The sequence below is a fragment of the Chenopodium album genome, chromosome 21, assembly GCF_948465745.1.
Source record: "Chenopodium album chromosome 21, dcCheAlbu1.1, whole genome shotgun sequence".
Lineage (NCBI taxonomy): Eukaryota > Viridiplantae > Streptophyta > Magnoliopsida > Caryophyllales > Amaranthaceae > Chenopodium > Chenopodium album.
The window spans coordinates 27,421,042-27,445,239 of record NC_137854.1 but is presented as its reverse complement, the minus strand read 5'-3'; the positions used below and the strand labels follow the sequence as shown (position 1 = coordinate 27,445,239).

The 24,198-nt window shown below is 35.6% G+C and overlaps 1 protein-coding gene across 1 annotated transcript; it reads left to right on the top strand.

Moving 5' to 3' along the window:
- The first annotated feature begins 1,032 nt into the window (after positions 1–1,032).
- LOC145601281 (NEDD8-activating enzyme E1 regulatory subunit AXR1-like) lies at positions 1,033–22,692 on the top strand. The gene is made up of 14 exons (XM_081657269.1): positions 1,033–1,151; positions 1,964–2,136; positions 2,702–2,865; positions 6,440–6,550; positions 8,097–8,176; positions 8,528–8,678; positions 9,842–9,935; positions 11,951–12,039; positions 14,991–15,064; positions 15,153–15,315; positions 19,349–19,434; positions 21,529–21,612; positions 21,692–21,872; positions 22,267–22,692. The coding sequence occupies exons 1-14, from the start codon at positions 1,114–1,116 to the stop codon at positions 22,348–22,350; spliced, it is 1,572 nt and encodes a 523-aa protein (XP_081513395.1). The 5' UTR covers positions 1,033–1,113; the 3' UTR covers positions 22,351–22,692.
- The last annotated feature ends 1,506 nt before the right edge of the window (positions 22,693–24,198 follow it).

Here is a 24,198-nt window from a genome sequence, read left to right as displayed (position 1 = left end):
TAAGGGGTATATATGTCCTAACACTGTTCATAAGAGTTTTTTTTCCACTTTTTATAAGGTAGGGATAGGGGTGTTAATTTAACGAGCCGAGCCGAAATCGAACCTTTGTAGGCTCGGCTCGAGATCTACAATGGTGTGCCCAGGCTTGGCTCGAGCTCGAAGCTCGTCGAGCTTGAAATATGGAGCTCGGCTCGAGCTCGAAACATGTTCACGAGGGCTTGGCTCGAGCTCGAGCTCGACTTCTCAAGCTCGAGCTCAACTCAAGACTTGGCAAAAATTTAAGCAAAAAATCAACAAATTAAATGAAAACAATGTAATCAACTCATGGCCAAACAAAAAAAAAAAACTCATGGCCAAACAAACAATTGTAGGAAATCAATAATAGTTTACAAAAATATACGCACTATATATTTGCTTTTCACAACCAAACACATGAAGACACATCTTTGCTAAATTTTATTATCACTCATAACTCACGAACTGAAGGAGTGAGGCAAACGGAATAGATTGGAGTTTGGTCGGAGACCCTGCTTGACTAGATCAGAGATTTGGAGGACTAGCGAAATGGAGAGAGGCAAACAATGGAGTGAAAGATTGAGGGAGGCAAAACGGCTAGGGTTGATGGCTGTAAAACGAGACTATGAGAAGTGCAAAATTAAGGCCTTGAGGGTAAATGTGTAAAGGAGAATAAGGCCCAATGTGATAATTGTAAAATACATACAAGTGTTAGTTTTTTACCCCAAAAGACTGAATTTTTTTATTTTTTTTTAATTTTAAAATTCTAGTTTTTAAAATATAATAAAGTAAAATATTAATATAAAGAAAGGTTCGAGCTTGTTAACGAGCTTTCGAGCCGAGCCATGAATGGCTCAGGCTTGGCTTGTTAAGATACCGAGCCAAACCCGAACTCGAGTCGAGCCCGTACGAGCCGAGCTTTGACCGAGCCGAGCATCGAATAGTTCACGAGCAGGCTCGGCTCATTAACACCCCTAGGTAGGGATATATATCTTAGATTCTGTTAAATTAAAATAAATTTGATTTTTCTTTTCAATAAACCCCCAGTCGCTCAAAACCCAGGCCTTGCTGCTTCAAGCTACCTGATTTCTATAATCAATGGCGGAACCTAAAGTCAAATACGATCGACAACTTCGGTATTACATCTCCTTATCTCCCTTGTACTTGAATTGTTGTTTTTATTGACGAATTTTGAGTTTGGTTTTATGATAATCATTAGGTGATTGAGCATCTTTGGTGTTGTAAATTGTTGAATTTCTTACACGTTTTGTTTTATTCTTATTGAATTGGGTAATTGGGTGTGTGCTGGAGCTTTGATGATTTCATGGTTGATTGGGTTCATAATTTTTGTATAATCTGGAATTTAATTTCAATTTTACTCTTATACTTCCTGGAGTATTTGAAATTTTCGTCAGTTTTATTTGCTAGCGTAAGTATCTGTTCTATTAGTATGCTTAGTATTATTTAGGATAAATCAGTTTGTGTTAGTTTAAATCAAGCTCACATCTTTTAATAGTTATAAATAGTTTCAATTAGTAAAAGTCAGTTTTATTCAGCAAATATTAGTTTTTTCGTAAATTTGATCATTAAAAATCAGTATCTGAAGAGAACAAATACACATTGAATAAATAAAAATCAAGTATTACTAAAAGTCAAGTTAAATTGGAAAAATTAAGCTCAATCAATAAAATTAATTGAAGTTTCAGCAAAATTAAGACGGAGACTGAAGAGAATAGGGCCAAAGAGGTGTTTAGTTGAAAAAGTAAGAGAATACTTAACTCAGATTAAAGGTTACCTCATTTTTCACCTCGTACCATTGGCTATATTGACGTGTATGCTTAACTTTTTATTCTATACTTGAGGCCAATGTGAAAGATCTTATTTCTATTGCAAGTTTACAATTAGTTTGCTGAGGAAGGCAAGAGGTAATAGCAATTACTGGCTGCAGGATATGGGGTGAGCAAGGACAAACAGCGTTGGAAAAAGCGACTGTCTGCTTGCTGAATTGTGGACCTACTGGGTCTGAAACTTTGAAGAATTTGGTTCTTGGTGGGATTGGCAGCATCACTGTGGTTGATGGATCAAAGGTCGAACTGGGTGATCTTGGAAATAACTTCATGGGTATTATTCTCTCCCCATTCTGAAAGTTCTGCTTCCTTCTTTGCTTTATGATACCTTCTTTTGGGTGCAACTGTCATAAGTAACTGCATTGTTAAACACAATTGTGTTAAATATCATATCAAAATTTCTGGACTGATGACAATTTTGTCTTAGAATTTAGCTAATCTTTGATCTACCGCTTTCATCTTGTTATGCTTGAACCTGCCTATGCCCTGGTTTAACTAAATAATTCTGTAAGTATATGAAGTTCTATAAGATCATAATAGGAATTCTCAGCATACAGAAGGACCATATCAACATTTAGGGCTCTTTGTTGTAATGCATTGTATCTCTTACATTTTGTTGGTGTATATTTCTCAGGATCTTGGATGTATGAGTAATTTGTCTTTACTGCCATAAAAACTGTTCAATACTATTTTGGTCAAGCTTTTCCTTTCCTCATGGTATTTTAAGGGTTCATGACTATTGCTTCTCTGTATATCTGTGTGTTCTGAGTATCTTATCTTCTATTTCTTTTCTATTTAGTATACACTGGCTTTCTAATGATTTCTTATGGGCTGTCTAGTGGATGAAACAAGTCTTGGTGAATCAAAGGCAAAATGTGTCTGTGCATTCCTGCAAGAGCTCAATGATGCTGTGAATTCAAAGTTTATTGAAGAAGTACCAGAGAAGTTAATTGAGTCAAATCCATCATTCTTTTCACAATTTACCCTGGTGATAGCTACACAGGTATGCATTCTCATCTAGCTTTTAATTGTGCTTTTTCTTCTTCATCAACTATTAAAGAATGATTTAAGGTGTTTTTCGAGATATCAACTAATGTACCTGACACCATTTTATGCTTTCTAATCTTTTGTTTGTAAGCGCATGTTGTCCAACTGTCTTTATGTAATGGGGTACTATCAATCAATCAAGGCCTTAGTCCCAAATTTGATTATTCCGTGTAGTCAATGGTGTACTAAAGTTATTTTATTTATTTAGATTTACATAGCATCTCCTTGTACAATTTATTTGCAAATTATTGAGCGAACAAAACCTAATGAAGAAAGAAGATATCCATGGAAGGTAACCAAAAATCACAAGCTAGGAAACAAGTACACCTGCATAGAGAATGGATAAGAGAAGAAAGAGGGGTATGAACCATGTAACATATTAACATCTTATTGAGTAAATGAATACATGATAAAATGGACATCATGTTGTGTTTGTTTGTCTGAGACTATTTTTTTATTTACCCTATGTTACATGGACATGGGTTCGAGTATCCAATATGGGTATGGATCTAAGAGTCCGACACATCATTTTCGAAAACTTAGGACACGGGGACACCATCTTAACTTTGGACACGGGTAAGGGATACGACAATAAAAGTTTTAACGTAATAATTTAAAAAAACACAAATAATTTGTCTTGTTTGGGGAGCCAAATTTTAATTTAATTTTACATTAGAGAAGGTGAAGCATTTTACAGCCATTAGCCTACTACATGGAATCATGGACTACGACACATCCTTTTCAACTTCTTGTTGTGCATACCAAAAAAAAAAACCTCATTTTCTTTTATAGGCTTACAGCTGTAAACATTTAAAAAAATTATCCCTTGTATGATTTTCCTTTTACAGTTTACCAACAGGAAATGACATTAAAATGAAAAAAAAAAGTAAAAAACCTTCTTCTTCCTCTCCCTCTCTCTAAGCTTCATCCATGGCCTCCATGAAAGTCCCAAGTTCCTGATTCCTCTTCTTCGACAACATTGTCGTACTCGACCAGATGACGTATCCGAAACGGATTTCATACCCAAGTCTGTGTCGGGTTGTGTTGACCCGGGTATGAATACAAAAATGCCGTGTCCATGTAACATATATTTTACCTACACTAGAGTAATTTGTATCATTCTGTTATAATGCCTTTCTTTTATGTTCGTCTGTCATGATTCAAGGCAAAATCATGAAAATGCCTGTGAGTCAAAGATAAGTGACACTCATTGAAGACTATGTCTATGAAATAATCCTCTTTATTCAATGGGTAACATAAAGGGTTAGCGCTTCTTTAATTATATTGTTATCAAACTAAGAATAGAGTAATAATTATTACCATAGATTTATTGACCTCAGGTTAGTGATAAATATTCTCAATATTTTTACGCAAAATCCCACATTCAACTAGGTTATGGGGCCTACTCACGCATAGTGTAATTTACAAATTAATTATGAAATATTTTTCATTAATTGAGCTAGCTAGCTAGCTTGTTGTTTGTGTACAAGGTTAGGAAATATAAGTTCAGTAAGTTTATTAAGGGTTATTGATTCTATATCATGAGATTCATGACTAAATAAAGTTAGATAAGAGGCAATAAGTTCATACATAAAATCAAGGGAAAAAAATGAAGCTGTGTGCAAATCATAGAAGTGAACAAAAGATAGGAAGTGCAAAGGCATTTAAAGCTATTGAACTAGAAAATTGAGTTGGTTTGCACGTTTGCTGTGTTGGTGATAACTACTAGCTGGCTGTATGACACCGAAGCTGGCTGTATGACACCGAAGTGCTCAGAGAGAGCGAGGGAGGGAGGGAGGGAGGGAGAGAGAGAGAGAGAGGGAGAGGGAGAGAGAGGGAGAGGGAGAGGGAGGGAGAGGGAGGGAGAGGGAGAGGGAGAGGGAGAGAGAGGAGAGAGAGAGAGAGAGAGAGAGAGAGAGAGAGAGAGAGAGAGAGAGAGAGAGAACTAGAAAATTGGTTTGCAGGTCTGCTGTGTTGGTGATAAAGAAAGAGAGAGAGAGAGAGAGAGAACTAGAAAATTGAGTTGGTTTGCAGGTCTGCTGTGTTGGTGATAAAGAGAGAGAGAGAGAGAGAGAGAGAGAGAGAGAACTAGAAAATTGAGTTGGTTTGCAGGTCTGCTGTGTTGGTGATAAAGAGAGAGAGAGAGAGAGAGAGAGAGAACTAGAAAATTGAGTTGGTTTGCAGGTCTGCTGTGTTGGTGATAAAATTAGAGAGAGAGAGAGAGAGAGAGAGAGAGAGAGAGAGAGAGAGAGAGAGAGAGAGAGAGAGAGAGAGAGAGAGAGAGAGAGAGAGAGTTGGTTTGCAGGTCTGCTGTGTTGGTGATAAAGAGAGAGAGAGAGAGAACTAGAAAATTGAGTTGGTTTGCAGGTCTGCTGTGTTGGTGATAAAATTAGAGAGAGAGAGAGAGAGAGAGAGAAGAGAGAGAGAGAGAGAGAGAGAGAGAGAGATTTGAGCAGAGAGAGAGAGAGAGAGAGAGAGAGAAGAGAGAGAGAGAGAGAGATTTGAGCACTATTTTATGAATTCACAGCTGGCATCCTCTTTACAACTTTTTTATGTTATAATTTTCCTGTCAATATGTGTGAATTTGTACTGATTTTTATTACTGTATCATGTTATCAAAATTCCCTTACCACAGATCATTTGCTTTTGCAAGGGTTTGGCTCTAGCTGTTTTCTACTTTCCCAATTTTTCTAATCAGTTTTCCTGAAATATTCTCTTCCCACTTTTTAGACAGTCAGATTTATTCAGTTTCAATACCACCATCACCACCACAAAAAATCAGGGCCACCATTCCTATCCACAGTTGCCACTTTGATGGATGCAATAACGGTGCTGCATATAATAGTTCTGTTGATTTAGAATGTTTTGCTGTCTATTGGCTTTATATTGGCTCCTTGTTAGTTGTTTTAACTGACACATGATGGAACTTTATAACTTAGTGAATAAAGATTCTGCATGTTGGTAATTAGATACATTTCAGCTGGCACATTTCTTATCAGCAGATAATTGAAACCATGTTTGCCAGCCTTGCTCTTATCCACCAAAAAAGGGCTCTATTTTTGTCCATGCCCCTATCAAGAGCCATTCATGCCTTGTAACCTAACCTAAATCGCTTTCCCTCCTCTGCACTTATTTAATATCATTTCTGTAATTTGAGTATTGTGTGCAAATTGCAATGCAACTAATATGAAAATCACAGTTCATGATTAGCTTGGATTACATGGAGTGAGGAGGAATTTTTTTTAATCTCCTAATCTTGCACTTCTTCTTATGCTAAGAAGTAAATATCTAATTGTGGTCCAAAGTGAAGGGTATTGATGTGTTGAACGTTGGTAATAGTAAGTAATCATGAAATGTTTGTGATATCTTGAAGTTATTTTCTCTTATGAAGTTTGTAATTCTCATATACCTTTCTGATGTATGCATTCAGTCTCACTTATTGCTTAGGTTGGTTAACCTTTTGATATCAGTCCTGCTTTATGTTAATTATTGATGTAACATAATCCTGAAGAAGTTACACTACTGTACAGTTGGTGGAAGACAAGATGATAAAGCTGGATAGAATCTGCAGGGAGGCTAATGTGATGTTAGTATTTGCTCGATCTTATGGCCTAACTGGCCTTGTACGTGTTAGTGTAAAGGTAAGGCTTAGAAGTTTTGATATTTATGCTGTTTATCTAATAATCTAAAGTGTGCTAACTTCTCAAATATGCATGGATACCATCTTGTGTTAAAATTTCATTTATACCATGGTGGTGTTCCATGGTATAACTTTTTGCCAACATCCAATGGTATAAAATTTACCGTGGATGGGAATACTCATATAATGGATGGCGATTGGTATTCTTATTTGTGGAATTTTCTATTTAGTTGTTTTTGGATTGAGTAGCCAACATTTGAAATATGTATATATTGAAACTATGTGTTAATTCTGATTGTGTACTCTTTTTGTATAATGCAATTGTTAATTCTGATCGCACCTTGACTGTGTTTGTTATGATGCATTTTCGTTTTCCAATAATTGACAAATGTGTTTATTAATTTATTTTATATATGTATCAATTATCATTTCACCCAGCATTTACTTTGTTTCTGAGTGGGTTGAAAATGATTGGAGTCCTTCCATTATCTCACCTAAAAACCAATTTTTTCTACAACTTTTCCCTCGGGAACATAGAAAACAATTATATACTCCTGTCCTAAAATAATGCGTATACTTTTTACTGCATTCAATTTTAGGCAATAAATTGTGGTTGGATGATCAATTGTTATTTTAATATAAAAGTAGGTGTGATGGAAGTTAGTGGGGGCATCAATGTAGTTATTTTTAATGAAAAAGCAGGTGTGGAAAAGAAATCGTGGGCCCAAAAGGTAGGTAAGAAATAGTTGATGATTGATGGAACCTTACTGAAAAATGAAGTGTTCAAACTATACTGGGATGGTTAAAAATGGAAAGTGTTCAAACTATTCATCGGATGTAGGGGAATAGTACTTGAATAACTTGAAACTAACCCATCTATATTCTCTATCAAATGACCACCACATCATCACCTTCCTTACTCTCTCTGTCTCAATTAATTAAAAAGTCCCCACGTTGAGACATCCAAAGCCCAGGATTGCTTGCTGTAGCAGGTTGCAGAAAAACTGGTTATTTCGTGGACTCATGGTGGTTACGGACAAAGGAAGCATGGTGGAGGTTGAGGAGAGAGAAAAGTCATTTGGTTGTTGGAGAGCATTTTTGAAAAAGAAGGGGATAAACTGAGGAAATATATAGAACATAAGTGGTCTTTTCCTGCTTTCATTGGGTTATTATCGTCCTGCCATAGTTTTCATTAAATGAAATTTTGAGCTCCTTGAGAAACTGTTTAAAGAAGCTACAAATTGTAGATTTTGTTTTTAAAGTCTCCATAAGCCATTTTGGGTTTCTTGGGAGCCCAATTCTGCTTTCATTGGGTTATTATTGTCCTGCCATACTTAGCCTCCGTTTGGAAATAGGATTCAACTAAAAAAAAAAACTGTCTGAGCCTGGCCAAATGGTCTCTAAAAATGCCAACTTCTTATTTCTACTGCATTTTGAATCTAGTGAAGTAGAGTATTTTGCAATAAAATCTGTGGGAAAAACTTTCTTGTATTATTAAATTTCACTCGGATATGACCTTACTATCTTTTTGCTTGTCTTGGTATCAGGAGCACACTGTGATTGAATCTAAGCCTGACCATTTCTTGGATGATCTTCGGTTGAATAATCCATGGCCAGAGCTCAAGAGGTGGTTTTTGTTGAGTTAATCATATCTCCTACATAAGCTCTACTGTATGATTCTTGTAGCTATGCAACCATGACAGACTTACAATTATTTGTGGCATCTGATTTTTCTTGATTTTTGATAAATTGTTATATAAGAGCTAGAAGTCTTAAATTTTGACAGATTATCATTCCTACTTTTGTATATGTTCATGAGTCACATCCCCTTGGTGGTACACAGGAAAAAACAAAAAAAGAAAAAGAAAAGAAAAAAAAGGTGGCATTAGATTTAATACATGGTCTTGTTTGGGTTGGGTGATCTATAAATTATGATTGTCATTTCCTATGCTGAATGCTTATCGTTTTATGGATATAGGTTTGTAGAATCTATTGATATAAATGTGCAAGATCCAGTTTCTCACAAGCACATACCCTATGTTGTGATTCTTGTAAAAGTGGCTGAGGAATGGGCTCAAAGTCATGGTGGTACCCTTCCATCAACTAGAGAAGAGAAAAAAGAGTTCAAGGTTTGATTGTTGTAAAATTTGATTTTTATTTATTTATTTTTTTTTGGGAAATTCTCTTTGGTGAACTCCAACTTTTTAATTTTCTATGTGGTAAATATTCTTAAAATTTATTATCAATGGTAAACTCTAGTTATCTAAATAATTCATTGGTAACATTAATGGTATAATTAATTGATTCCTCAACCATGGTTAGCTTTTAAAATATAAAAAATAAAAAAAAAAAATTCAAAATGACTAAGAAGCCCCTAATTACTACCCTCAACCATTTACAAAAATAAAAAAATATAAAAACCTAAACTCCTCCTAACCCCCTAACCACCGGCAGCCCTCTCCTTGCCGGCGTCCAGGCACCCCCTCCCGGCCGGAGACGCCCGGCCATCCCCACCCCACTCCCTCTCCCCTACCGAAAACCACCAATAAACCCAAACTGAAACCCCGAAATCCCCAACCCGAAACCCCTAAAAAACCCTCCCCACCACTTTAAACTCCGAATCAGGCCCTCCCCCACCCTCGAAACTTCGTCGCCTAGGGTTTCGAGGGTGGGAATGGGCCGAATTTGGGTTTTAACGTGGTGGGGGAGGTTTTTTTAGGGGTTTCAGGTTGGGTATTTGGGGTTTCGGGTGATGGGTTTAGTGGGTAGGGGGGAGGGGGGATGGGTCACCGGCGGGTGAAGAGGTCGTCTGGGCGACGGCGGGGGTGGGGGTGGGCTGTCAGAATGGTGGGACGCTTGGCCGCCGGCAGAGGGAGGAGCTGCCGGTGGCTAGGTGGGGTAAGGGAGGAGTTTGGTTTTTTATTTTTTTAAAAAAATTATTTAAATAATTTAATTTTATAATTTATAAGGTTAGATTAGTCATTAGTGTTGTAGTTAACTAGGGTAAGCCAAATATTGACATAAAATCATCAATAATGTTACCAATGAATTATTAAGATAACTAGAGTTTACCATTGATAATAAATTTTAAGAATGTTTACCACTTAGAAAATTAAAAAGTTGGAGTTCACCAAAGAGAATTTCCCTTTTTTTTTTTATTAATTTCTTGACATTGCATTTTGTTAAAGAATTCTTCCTTTTTATCGTAATTTTCTGCTTATATAATTTGATTTTGATTTTTATATGAGAATTTTCTTTTAGTAGTCTTAATCTTATCTATAACACACCTTAGGATCTTCTTAAATCAAAGATGATTGGTCTTGATGAAGATAACTACAAAGAAGCTATTGATGCCTCCTTTAAGCTCTTTGCTCCTCGAGGAATCAGTAAGTAATTACTTCTCTGCTACATCAATTGCTCTTACTACATGAGCAATAATGTATACTATTGTATTGAAATTGAGACGACTTTTTTTCATTATGCTATGCCACACTGCCTCGTGATGCAATGTAGGACTGAATAGATCTACACTGGTGTGTATATATATGTGAATCTTTTCTATCAAAGCCTAGCTACTATTAATATTGGCACAGTTTATAGAGTTTTGCTAGTCTAGCTTGGAATCAGATCCCAAATTGCTCTGACATATGAGGGTGTTCCTCTTGGAGGAAATTGTCATTAGGTGGCCTTGTGGAACCTTGTGATGTCTCATGCTGCTAAGTGGGTATGTAGTTGGAAATGAGTATTTTATTATTTTATTTACTTTCACTATCCGAAAAGTAGCTGAGAGATATCCTTTTGGATTTTTGTTTAGTACGTGGAAAGAGAGTTTTTGTGAGTTGCAAGGGTGATATTGGTTCCATAATATGGTGTTTATGAACATCACCTTGTCATGGGTCCAAGGTGGCGCGACTTGTGCGGTTGCACAGGTCCTTAGATTTGTGATGTTTAGTTTTATGCGATAAACATAAATTGGTGGATTTATGGTAAAATATTGGGCCTATTCTTGTGGGATCGGAGATCTGATATTACTTATTACAATTGGCACGCAATCTCTCTCTCTCTCTCCCCCCGTGCCCCACACCTAATTTTTTTCCCTTGTGTGTATGAGCTTTGAGACCCCTGTTTCTCGAAATCATTGTTGAACTGCTGGGGATTGAGGTAAAGATACTACTTACCTCTCCAGTTCTGTAATATTTCTTGTATACCAGACAATTGAAAATTTAGAATTAAACCCACTGATCTATCACACCGTCAGTGCAACAACGGCCAATAAATTCCTTATTTTCTCGATTGATTATTATTAATTATCTCATGTTGTTCTTTATGTTCATGCAATTGACGACTGTTTTCTTAACTTACTGGAATTTTTTGAGTTCGTATAAATTGTGTATTTATATTTAAGTATGAGTTAAGGGCCCAATTTGAGAACTTGTATAGGGCCCTGATCATCATAGCCCCGCCCCTTTTTGTTAAGATATAGTTATGCCCTTTTTAAGCTTCTTTCCCACTGAGTCAAAAAAATTATGTCCGTTTGATGAATGAGCTGCTGGATGTGTCTACAGAAGGTATGTTCTGCCTACCTTTGGTAATGTATAAATTATATGTGCAGTCTGGTTTATTGCTTTGGTCTGTTATAAACTTATAAATTTGATCTAGGCTTTGCATTGGTCCCTTGATTTTGTGTACTGTAGAGTGGATATAATAATTAGAATCTTCTCTTGTTTTGCCCTTTTTATGGAAGGTTTGATTGAGGTTATTAGGTCTTTCTAAGTTGTGCCTTGTTGGGCAAACCATTGAAGGGCTCTTTGAAAAACTTTTCTTTTTTAAGGGATCACGTTCTTCTGTTTATGATAGTTAATTTTTTAAAGCCCTGAGATTGGGTATTAGCTCTGGAAGTATTATGTGAAATATTTCATGAATGTATATATGAGTGAGTGAAAGGCTTTGAAAAAAATTGATCTTCTTCCCTTGTTTCTTTCTTTCTTTATTTTTTTTTATTTTTTTATTTTTTATTTTTTTATTTTGTGTGTGTGTGTGTGTGTGTGTGTGTGTGGACACGTTATTCTTTTATTATGTTGTAATTAGCAGTAGAATTGTAATTGCCAAAAAATTTGGTCAGAAGAAAATTTTTGCTGAGTGTACGACCAAAAATGAATTACCATGTCTTATTTCTGATATCTAGAATCTAGATCCAAGAAAAAGAAAAATGGGAGTAAGACATGGGTGGCAGGAAGTAATTGGCCAAATCCATGCAAGGACCATACTGATCAGATATACAAACGCATATGACGTCAGACTCTGGTCTTATATAAAATTTCTTGTTTGAAATCTGATTTTTGGATTAAAAGTTTAGTTGGTTCAATTATTTGATGAGGCTGTATCTCTTATCAACTTATAGGTCCAAATCTGATGCAAATACTGAAAGACAGTTGTGCTGAAATTAATTCCAATTCATCTGATTTTTGGGTGATGGTGGCGGCCTTGAAGGTTGGTTTTATGTTGAGTTGTTTCTGAGATAAATACTTCCTATGTTTTTTGGCTACCTTGTCTGTATACTTAGAATTAGGATATAATTATATGCTTCAGTTTATATTAATATTGTACTTAAGTTTTCGCTGCATATTTGTTTGTGAAAACTATGCTAAGATAAGATAACATTATTTATTTTAAGATTCTTGATCTTGCATCCTGGTGTTCAGGTAGGTTTAAAGACAGCTATTATTTTTTTCCTGTATGTCAGATGTCACTCGTTAGTTGTCAGAGCTTCTGACTGCTACCTTCTGTAGCTAATTCAATTGTGCATTTAATAGCTGTATTGTTAATAGACATGATGTTTAGAAGGTCCCTAGAGCCTAGGGAAAAAGTCTCTTGAGCCTAGGTGCAAGGCGTGTGCCTTGGGAAACAAGGAGCACTTATCTCCCACTGTATTATTATTCAGTTAGTGAGTTCCTTATCAAAATACAATAAAATTAAATTTTCAAATTAAAAAAAAAGATTTATGTAATTTATTTTTAAATTAGGAAAAATACACTTTATTAATCCCAACTTGTCCAATTTACTTTGAATGATCCCAACATCGATTATTCTGCAATAATCCCAACTTTCACCTTAGTTTTCTTCTAACAAGCCCAAACCGGTCAACAAAAGTCAACAGCCTTTTATTGTAGGTTGCTAACACGTGTCGGCATGTGAATGGTCCAAAATTTTGTTAAAAAAACAAAAAAAAAAATTTTTTTTAAAAAATAAAAACTAAGTCACCCCTCCAGCCTCAACCGCCACCCTACCCCTATCGCCCAGCAGCAACCTCCCAAACCACCTTCTTCCCTGATCACCCAACCGGAAACAATTCTCTGCCGCCGTGTATAATTTTTGCCTGAATATTCGCCTGAAAACATCCCAAACCGCACCAGAAATACACCCCAAACCGCACCAGAAATACATCCAAATCTGCACCAGAAATCGTGGTAACCGGCTGAAAAGTCGCCTGAAAAACGCCAGATTGAAACTTGAGTAGTGCGTCGCAGTGATCCTTCGCTGAAAAAGCTGCCGGAGCTGCACCCTAAATGCTGCACTTTAATTCAAACAACGGTTTCCAAGGCAAAGGTTTGGGGTTTTGGCCGGTTTTGGGGTTGGGGCTGGAGAAGCTTGGTTGTTTTCGGTTAAGTGGTTGGGGAAGGGGGTGGTTTGGGGGGATGCGGTTGTACGGCAGGGGATATGGGGTGGTGATTGGGGCTGGAGCAGGTGGCTGTTTGTCGTTTTTGGAGGCAGCGGTGGGTAGGGCGTGGTTCCTGGTAGGGCTAAGGATGAGGGGATGGGGCTGGTGAAGGGAGGGATTGTTTCCCGGTGGCCGGAGTTGGGAAGGTGGTGGCTTTTTTTTTTTTAATTACTTGTTTTTTGATATTTTTTGTTTTTATTTTTTTGGTCCAATTAAAATATGACGTGGCATTTTAATTATTTAAAATAAAAAAACCTTTTTCAATAGTTAATCGGTTTTTGGGATTGCTAGAAGAAAATGGAGGTGAAAGTTGGGATTATTGCAGAATAATCGATAGTTGGAAAAGTAAATTGCACAAAGTTGGGATTAATAAAGTGTATTTTTCCTTTAAATTATACATAGACCCATGTCCCACTGTGTACTCACATACTTGAAAAGGGAGAGAAATAGTTAAATAAGGGTCATGTGAATATAACATCACTGTCTAGGCAGGTGAAAAGGTAAGAAAAGGGCTGCTGGTAGTCTGGTACAGGGTACTCGCAGAGAAGGAGAAAGAAAAGGAGAAAGAGAGAAATGGTAGATCAGAGAGGAGGGGAACGGATCAAGGAAAAATGAAGGCAATATAAAAAGACAGAGACAATGGAGAAAGAGGTATAGATGGAGATCAAAGAAACTGAGGGTGAGTGACATATTTTGAAGCCAGAGAATATAAACTAACTTGAATAAGCTTGACCAGAGATAATAACTGGGGCAGATGATGTTGACTATCACCAGAGAGGTCTCTCTGGCAAATTTTGTCTATCAGCAACCACTAATATGTCAATCACTTCCAATCCGTGCCTTACACCCTTTTTTCTTTAATAAACTAGGCTTTGAATTTGTGGGCTAAAATGAAGGTTGTCCATGCAATTCATTGAGGGATTTTGCTCGAATATGCATCTTAAAGACTGGATATGATTTAATCCTAATTTCCTCTATCATCTTCAAGAATCAAGATATCCAGATTATAGGTTTTGGTAATATTTTTTCTCATTCTTTGTGCTCTTGCAGAAAACTAATGTTCTACAAGTGAATATATTTTCCCTATCTCAAGTTTCCATGGCTTATTAATGTAAATCTAGGAGTATGTTAGATTGTATATCGGATAGATTTACTTATGTTTATCATTGCACTTGGCACTAGCACATAATACTTCAGGCAATCGATTAGATGGTTGTGTTCAAAGATTCCTTACTCTTAAATCTTATTATTTGAAAAAGTGATACAAACTAACATGAGAATCCCAAACCATATTAGTGCCTAGTTTTTTATTGTCTGGCCTCATACAAAATGGTTAATTGGGAAATGGAGCTTTAAAATTGCATTATGCATTAGTGGCTGTTTGAAAATTTTCTTGTCATCATTGTTCTCAGTTTTGGAGTTGATGATTTGAATTATGCGGAGGGAAATAGAGTAAATCAGATTTTATTTTACTCGAAGACAGATTACATAAGTTCCTAAATATGTTTTTAATAGAAATTATTTGGATGGAACAGTCTCTATTTCAATATATAAGTCTGCCATATATTATTAGAGGCTAGAAAAACCCTATGACCTATGTACATACATCATTGGTTCTTGATTTTATATTGTTTAAGTTGCTGTTTGTTTGAGATTTTTGCAGACTGTGTCTGTAATGCGTTCTTTCTTTTCTTATTTTATTTTGTTTACTTTAATGGTGCAGGAATTTGTTGCTCACGAAGGTGCTGGTGAAGTTCCGCTTGAAGGATCAATTCCTGATATGACATCTTCAACAGAGTAAGTAAGAAATTTGTTGAAGCAAGATATTCAATCAATATTCCCTGTGGCAAATTTGTTTTGCTTACTTCTCTTCACTTCCTGTCAGGCAATACGTGAATCTCCAAAAGGTTTACCAGGCTAAGGCTGAAGCTGACTTTCTTGCTATGGAGAAGCGTGTGCAAAATCTCTTGAAGAATATTGGTAGAGATCCGCAAAGCATTTCCAAGATGACAATTAAAGGGTTTTGCAAGAATGCTAGAAAACTCACAGTAAGTATGATAATTTTGCTGTTCTTGTAATTTATAAGCACCGTGACTGACTTCACTTTTGCGTATAGAACTTTAAGAAACATCCATTTCGCCAAGAAGTTTATTGTTTGATGTACCTGTTGCTGTTTGTGTCACTAGACTATATACGAACTTGCTTTGAATGTTGATGTGCATTTTGCTTACACTTTTCCTCCTGATTGTCTCTCATTACACTCTCAATTCTTTAAATCCTCATTTTATTTTACTATTTTTTATTTTAGAGTTCATTGGTTACTATCTAGCTCTCATGATATATATTGGGAAGTTATTACTTATACATCAAGAAGCTTAACTTCTATAGCTATTTCATGAAATGGGGAGAGGAAAAGAGATGATTTTGGAAATTAAAGAGCTCAAATAAAATGCTGGAGGAGGATGTACAGTCCTGGGAATGGATTCTAATGCTCACTTGCTTTAATATCCACTTACTAGTATTTGAGAACTACTTTATTGGCAGAGTGGCTACCCAAATTATTATATCTCCTGGAATTTATTCACAATAAACATGGATGTGGATTGCTTGAGTAGAGTTCACCTGTCCATACTCTTGATAATGTGAATTGAGGTGTCTAGGAAGTGGTATGTCATGGGTGTTAGATCGCAATTCGCAGCCATCATGGCGTGAATTGAAAATTTTGAGTATATATTTGGAGAATCCCTGTAAGTAATTCATACCTTCTTGAGGTTTTGTACAGGCTAGAATGAGTGTGAAGTTATAACTTCATACTCCCTAGTAATTACACTTTCATTTTACGTCCAATTCATAATAATTGCAACGCTTCCTTATTTGGTATTCCTTATTCGGTAAGGATCCACAATCATTTTACTATTTCTTTCTCCTACTTACTTTAATTGCACAAATATTCTTATTATATCTCTCTCTTACCAACTCCACTTACACGATGTTTTTATTTAATACTTTTCTGTCCTACTTTATATTATAAAATTTCCCCTTTGGACCCCACCCTATAATTTCCCTAAAACTTTGTGCAATACCTAGTGTTGCGAATATTTTGAAATAGAGGGAGTAACAATAGAATTACCATGCACCATGGCCTTAAGAATGTATTCTATAAGTGTAGTCACAACATAATAATCAATAACAGGTGTTGTGAATAACAACTTTTCATGGTAATGGAAGTGAAATTTCTGCTACGTATTAGCCTTCATGTGATGGAGCTGTCTTGATTTGAGTCTAGGCAAGGGGGAGCCTAAAGGGTAGGAGGTGTTCATTGGACATGGTGGTGAAGAATAAGAGAAAGGGGAAGAGGATGTTATGGGTTAGAGGATTGGGAGAGAGAAGAGTGTGTGATTTGAGTCTAGGGAAGGGGTAGACTTATGGATCGGAGGCTAGCAATCTGTATTCCCATTTAACCCAAAGTTTATCCTTTCTCGGCCAACATCCATTTATGCTTGGGAATTGCAGCTTTGTTCCAAAGTGACAAGTTTTTGACCCATTCTCTACAACTTATTGGGTTACACACCTTGTCCCTACTGCATTAGCCTGGTATTGCTCCCCATTAATCAGTAGCTTCTGCAGAGTTTGTTAATATTCTGGAGAATGGTTTGTGGTAGCTGGAATTTTAAGCCCAGCAATTGCAAATGCTCATCTGTACATAGTTAGCTAGGACTAGGTGTACTCTTCACGCAAAAGATATATTCCTCCAGTTATATTCTTATTCTGGCTACCATTTTTTTTTTCAGTGCTTCAGATTCCCCAGCTTTCAATTTTCTAGCACAGATAGGAACTCCCAAATGTTCAAATGAGGGTTTAGTTGAATAGAGTAAGTTCGTCTGGGGTGAATAAAATTGGATGGAAATCATTAGTTTAATTAAATTAGATCAATATTTTAACTAGTTCTGACTTAGTGTTGTAATTTAAATTAGGGGATTTTAAGCAAGGATATTTTGGTAATGTTATTCAAAAAAAAAATTTACTAAAAATGTAATTTATTTTTTTTATTTGGAAAAGTTGTAATAATCAGCAATGTGTAGCATCCGTTTCTAGAAAAAGTTACAAATATTAAGAAACGGAGGTGGTACCTGAAATAATTGTTAAATTTTATCATCTCTCTGAAAACCAATATACATCTTCAAAAGATAGATTGATTATTTAACCTCACTTCCTTGCATTTAAGGTGAAATTAAACACTTCCATATCACCAACAATGAACTACATTCTGGTTAGATACCCTGTGCAGACTACAACTAAAAGAGACATGGAATAACCATGCCTTAAACCTCTTTTCAGGAAAATACCTTTCATTTTCATCTTATATCATTTAGATGTACATAGGAGAGGTCACACAGACCATCACACTCTTAATAACATTTTCTCAGCAAAGCCTTCAACTTTTCTTCTAGAAATCCGACTTAGCTGTATCATAGGCCTTCCTGAGGTCTACTATTATCATGCAGCTTCTTTTAGTTGTATTTTTCCTATATTGTTTTTGAGACCTTGACATACTAGGACATTATTCATCGTACGTCTACCAGCCACAAAAGCACCTTGGGGAAGAAATTTTTGCAGTTGAGAATAAAATAGCTTTTTATGCTCATATTAGTCATATATGTCGCAGTACAGCAGGCTATTTGCCTATAATCTCCCATTTCATTTCAAATTTTTGAACCATAGTAAAAGTACTTTTGTTTACAGCATCTAGCAGCTTTTAATTTTGAAAAGTTTCCACATTTTGCTCCTGTTACAGCTTTACCAATTATTGCCCTAGTTGCTTTAAAGGAAATCACTACCATAGTATTCTAATCCTGGTGCTTTAGTTTGAGGAATATATTAAAAATGGTATCTTAATTTCATTTTCAGTAGTCTTCAAAAATTACAAAAAAAAAAAAAAAAAAAAAAAAAAAAAATAAATTCAGTAAAGATAAAGTGTGTTGATCCTCTGCAAATTTGGCTTTTAACTCTACTATCTCTTGCTTCACCTTGCTTCTGTTACCTTTTGCTTGATCCAAGAAATCAGCAGAATATTGTACATAAGTTTCTTGAATCTTCTGATAATCTGTGACCCATTCACCCTGTTCATTCCTCTCTGCATTGATTTATTTTGTGATGTTCCGGCTTTCATGCTCTATTAAAAGACACGAGTACTGCGTATTTCCTCCCCATTAACCAGCCAATTCATATTGACCTTTTGTTGAAAAAGAAATATTATAATGATGAAGTTGATTATAAGCTTGGCCTTATGCCTTTGTTTGCTAGTGCAATATCCCTAGGGTAGCATGTAATTTTTCTTGTGCCATCAACAATTCCTTTAAAGCCCTTGTATCAGTGACTTGAATATTGTTAAAGCCTTCCTGATTAAGTTTCTCGAGATCTGTTTTAACAGCATCATTTTTCTGAGTTACTTGATACATTTATGTCCTGAGACTTGCCTCTTCTAAGATGATACAATTATGTTTATTAAATTAGTAACTGATTCCACATTTTATAGGCATTTGAATCTGGTTTAAAAGTTAAACTTCATCACTGGATTGTGATCAAATTTTCCTTAACATAACCTCTGTAGTAGGGTAATCAGTAATCAGTGCTCTACTCATCATTTGCATTGTTCTAAGAGCCACCTATATAAAGAACTAGATTCCCTTATGATTGTTTGGCAATAATGCGCTCAGAATCTAGGTCCAATATGATTCTGTACTTAGAGCCACCTATATATAACTAGATTCTGTATACTTTTGTCAAAAGCTGGTTTTCATATTCATTATGTTATTGTTTTAACTTTGTAAGACTGCTCCCCACCTTTACAAAATCATTATCTTAGCTTCCTGAGCAGCAGCTTCTTTTAACAAGTGTGCATATTTCTCTTTCTTCTTGTTAGAAGCTGTTAAGTTATTTGATAAGTTGGAGATCCAGCATGATTTAGCCCATATATGTAGGCATTGTGACATTGTTTTCGTTGAGGATGCACTAGATCCAAGAACCTTTTCTTTTCTACTCCTATTTTTCTTGTGTAGTAATTATACTTTATTTTTTTAGGTATGCAGATACCGTATGATCGAAGAGGAGCTCAACACTCCTAACCTTTCCGAGTTTCAGAAATATTTGACAGATGAGGATTATAGGTATTATTTTTGTCGTCACAAAGCAGTGTTTTTGTACTATCTATCCTTTGCAATCTAAATACTTCTGGAAATATTTCTTTGATTTTTAATGTTACTCCCTTTGTTTTAAAATAAATGCCCCAATCAAACTAAGCCATGCATCCCAATGCATAACTTTGACCCAAATGATTATATATTCCCTTATATACTTACTCTGTTCTTTTAATACTCTCAACACTCCAGGCAATCTCTCACCCCCCATTTTAAGTGTATTAAATCATGTAAGGCCCACTTTTCTTAAACTAGGGATTTCAACACGTGCGATGCACGCAATATGACTAACCTTTTGAGAAGAATTATTATTGGTGGTCTTTATGCCCCATGCTTATTTGCATGACCTTTTATTTTAATTTTTTTTCTTATAGGTGACAATTGTGTTACTATAGTAGAGCTACTGTGATTAAGCGAGTAAACGGTAAAAAAAATCGAGTTCTAGAATAAAAATGTCTAATAATTTATAAGTATTTATTGAAACGAATTAAATAAATTAAACAAGACATCACATAATTATATAATTTTTGTACTCCTTATGTATTAAAACTAATTTAGGGTCTCTTTGCTACCTTGTACTCCTTCCGTCCCCAATGATAGTCCCTTATGGAAAAATTCACGGGAATTAAGAAACTTAAATAAAAGTAGTAAAATTATATTAAAAGGATAAATTTACATTGGGTATGTAAAATAGTAGAGAGAGAAAGTAATGAAAGTACATTGAAAAACAAAATTTACATGGGAAAGTTAAATTTGCACAAATATTGTTGCAATTGGAGGGAATTTTGATAAAAAATTGATATTAATGGTACTTGAAAAAAACAAATGGGACTATCAATTTGGGACTAAAAATAGGCCATAAGGGACTATCATTTGGGGACGGAGGGAATATTAAATATTGATCAAATTCCAAATAGGAAAAAGAAACAAAAATGGAGAGGGCAAAAGATTGTTCTAAATATTGAAATTAACATCTTTTTATTTACAAATAATTGAATTTAGGAAATTCAAGAGACAATTTTAAGGCTTTTGAAATCAAATGAGGGTAAATATGTAAAATAATATTTTTAAGGATATAAATGTCCATGCAATATTCATAAGAATTTTGTTATACTTTTTATAAGGTAAATATCATGCAAAAGTGTGTGTTGCAAGTATTAAAAACGGAAAAGTAAAATTGATTATGTAAATAGTGCAAAAAAGTCAAATGGGGCATTTATTTTGAAACGTAGGGACTTAGGGAGTAAGAAATTTATGGTCGTGGGCCTTATTACTTTATGTGTGTTTTGCTGTGTAATGAGTTGCTGGAGGAAAACAATAAAAAATTAAGTTTGTCGGAGAACTCTTGGTGCACAGCTGCTATTTACTTGCCTTGTAAATAGAATGAATAAGACGAAAGAGTAGTGGATGAGTTGTAAATATGAACATCGGTATAAAGTACCATTAAATAGGTAAATAATACTTTCTCCGTTTCTATTTACTTGACTAACATTCCTTAAATGGAAATGTCATATTATTTGACCCATACTATATGTGTGGTAAGCTTTTGATGGGTAAATTCTCTAAATTTCCCTCAAAAAGAGCACATGGGGGCAACTTTGGGGTAATAAGGTAAGCCATGTGCAACAAGGGCCACAAAAATACAATTTCTCTCCCCTCTGCTTAAATATTGTGCCCAAGGCTATGGGTCAAGTAAATAGAAACGGAGGAAGTATCAATAAATAGGTAAATAGTACCATTAAATGCTTTAGTACTAAAATGTTTTTCTAGTGTTACAAATAAGTATATAAATTGTACATCAATATTATACCACTGTTAACTATTTATAGCACTGCTAAGACGACCTATATTCTAATAGTATAAAATACATGTATAATATTATACTAAAAAAAATACCATTGTAACCATAAAAAATTACAAAAATTACCCAGTGTCATGTGAATTTACTAGTTAGCCTTTTTATATGCATCCCAAATAAATAGCTGCTATGCGCCTTGTTGCACTCTAGTTTGTCTTTGTTTTCCTTAAAAATGCTTGACAATTTTTTCCTTCTTTTCATACCAGCATGGCAGTTGGGTTTTACATCTTGTTGCGAGCTGCAGATCGTTTTGCTGCCAACTATAATAGTTTTCCGGGCCAATTTGACGGGTAACTTTAACTCTCTGGAATAGATACATGTCATTATAATTTAGTAATGTATCATAATGTTGTAACTTCATCTTGGCAGAGAGATAGATGAAGATATATCTCGTTTGAAGACTTTGGCTGTAAGCTTATTGACCGACCTGGGCTGTAGTGGCTCAATCTTGACTGAGGATCTCATTTATGAAATTTGCCGGTTTGGAGCTGCAGAGCTTCATGCAGTCGCTGCTTTCATTGGTGGGATTGCTTCACAGGAAGTGATTAAGGTATGCTCCATTGGTCTAGTATTTATGGTTTTATTCTATTATTGTCCAAGTTCCAATGTGCCAAGAGTTGGATCTTATAACTATGAGTGGAGGAACACTTGAAAGCTATGACTTTAGTGCTTGCTGGCTTCGCTGGCAAGTCAAGCTCTATGGCTTCAAACTCTGTGTTTTCCTCTGAGTAGTTTCTCAGATCGTTTGTTTATCATGTGCAGTTCTCATCAACAATAATAATAAGTATAAAAACAACCATCCATTATAGAATGCATCACACCAGTTTTGGTTGCTGCCATGTTGAATTTTCTTCGCATTAACTGTGTTACCATCATTCTGATTTGCTGTTGGGGCATATGCGAAAATCTTGTCTCTAACTAGTTATTTTTCTTTGTCCACACAGCTTATCACAAAACAGTTTATTCCCATGACTGGGACGTTCGTTTTTAATGGCATTGATCACAAGTCTCAGTTATTGCTCTTATAGTAAGTGTTTACACAAGAGTAGCAGTCAGGTTGGCGCGCATTTTGGCTACCATTCTGTTGGATAAATGTGGAGAAAAGCTTAAAGTATTGTCATTAATTGGGCGATTCCCAAACTTAGTTGATCCATCTTTTGTACCTTTGAGGGACACTGGAACCTGCATTCCTTTTTAATCTAATTAACTGGAACCCTGTAATTAGTTACCATATTATATATACTTAACAAGTTACCATCAGATCTCATAGAAAGTTGAGAGCTATACCGTAAAATTTATGACTAGAAAGTTGTTACTCTCATACTCTTTTTATTTGTTTTATTTATTAATATTGATTTTTAATTGCACTAGTTGGATTTCTATATTATTCACACAATCTCCTTTGACCATCTTTCAAATATCTAACTTTTTATATTTAAGTAAAATTTCAGTTACCTTATTTATTTATTTATTTATTTATTTGACAACAAAAGAATGCATTTAATTAAAAACAGGTAACCAAATACAACATAAGGCAACCTAAACTATTGAGGTTAATTAGACCACTTACATAAGTCACAAACCATCTTAAAAACGAAGTAAAAATAACTATGAAGGTAGTAGATTCTTTTCCAGTTGGCCCTTGATTGATGAAGTAACCTTGCATACAATGTAGAGATAGCGTGCCATCATAGTTGGCAGTGATTTTCGAATTGCAAATAGAGCTGAAGCTGGTAATCTCACGGCCCGGCTCGAAAGAACTTGTTAGCAAATCAGATTGCTCACAAGCAACTTGTGTCACTGAAAGTGACTTGGTTAGCATGTTATTAACCCCCAAAATTTCCATTTGGGGAGCAGCGTTTAGATTTGATTTTTTAAAAGCAAAGAAAACAAGTCTCAATGCTAGCCTAAACGGAGAAAAAACATAAGACAACCTTGAATATCACCAATTTACAAAATCGGTACGAACAACTAAGACCCACGAAAGCCACACCTTCCAACTATGCATAACTTCTTTCATCATCCTAACACTTATAATACTCCCCCTAAAAAGAGTATTAAAACCCTAGGCAAGACCACTAACACCCACCCAAACATTTTCTTCGAATCTCCAAATTGGAAATATCCAGACAGTATATCCAAAAGCAATCTCATAAAAGGAAAACCACATAAAGCTAAATTCACAATCAACAAACTCAAAAGTAAAACCACTAACCATAAGGAAGAAGCATACCCAAACCACCCACAACAAAGTTTGAGAAAATAACAATAAAAGACAACTAAAGTACTCCATAAACAACATCCCAACCAACAGGTTAACCAAAACCAGAGCAACCTGTGAAAACCTTTTAAAAGCTAAGAAAAGTAGGACCGAAATAACTCAACCTGAAACACAAATAGGGCAACAAACCGATCTTTGTAGCCCAACACAAGAACTCGCCCCACCTCAATTGAACTTCGGCACAGAAGGGGGAAAACCCTAACCCTAACTTCACCTTTACCGTCGGGGTAATCTTTACCGATACCCTTTCAACGGCGGCGTTAAGGGTAGCCTTGACTTCTTGTTTCGTCGGTAACACTAACACAATCGTACTTCTCGTTGTTTGAATAATACCTGAAAATTGAACTCCTTCCAAGGTCGGATCTACTTTCTCTTCGTGCAGAGGATCGAACGGCGGCTCTCAAAGAGAAAAAGAAGTGAAAAAAAATGTGGAAAACTCGCCGGAGAAATGGCTGCGCGGCCGGATCTCCGGCGAGCACCTAGGTTTACGGGGGCTGTGTTTTGAGGAGAGAGGAGAGAAAAGAGAGCGTTTGGGGAGAGGAGAGAGAAAGATATATGGCTTATATGTAAAATTTAAGATACAAATGACCAAAGT

What these genes read in the sequence shown, in the direction of transcription:
- LOC145601281 (XM_081657269.1), top strand. Translation starts at nt 1,114, where the DNA reads ATGGCGGAACCTAAAGTCAAATACGATCGACAACTTCG. An exon ending in CCCTGGTGATAGCTACACAG is followed by an intron (nt 2,866 to 6,439) that starts GTATGCATTCTC and finishes ACTACTGTACAG; the next exon opens with TTGGTGGAAGACAAGATGAT. An exon ending in TTGTACGTGTTAGTGTAAAG is followed by an intron (nt 6,551 to 8,096) that starts GTAAGGCTTAGA and finishes TCTTGGTATCAG; the next exon opens with GAGCACACTGTGATTGAATC.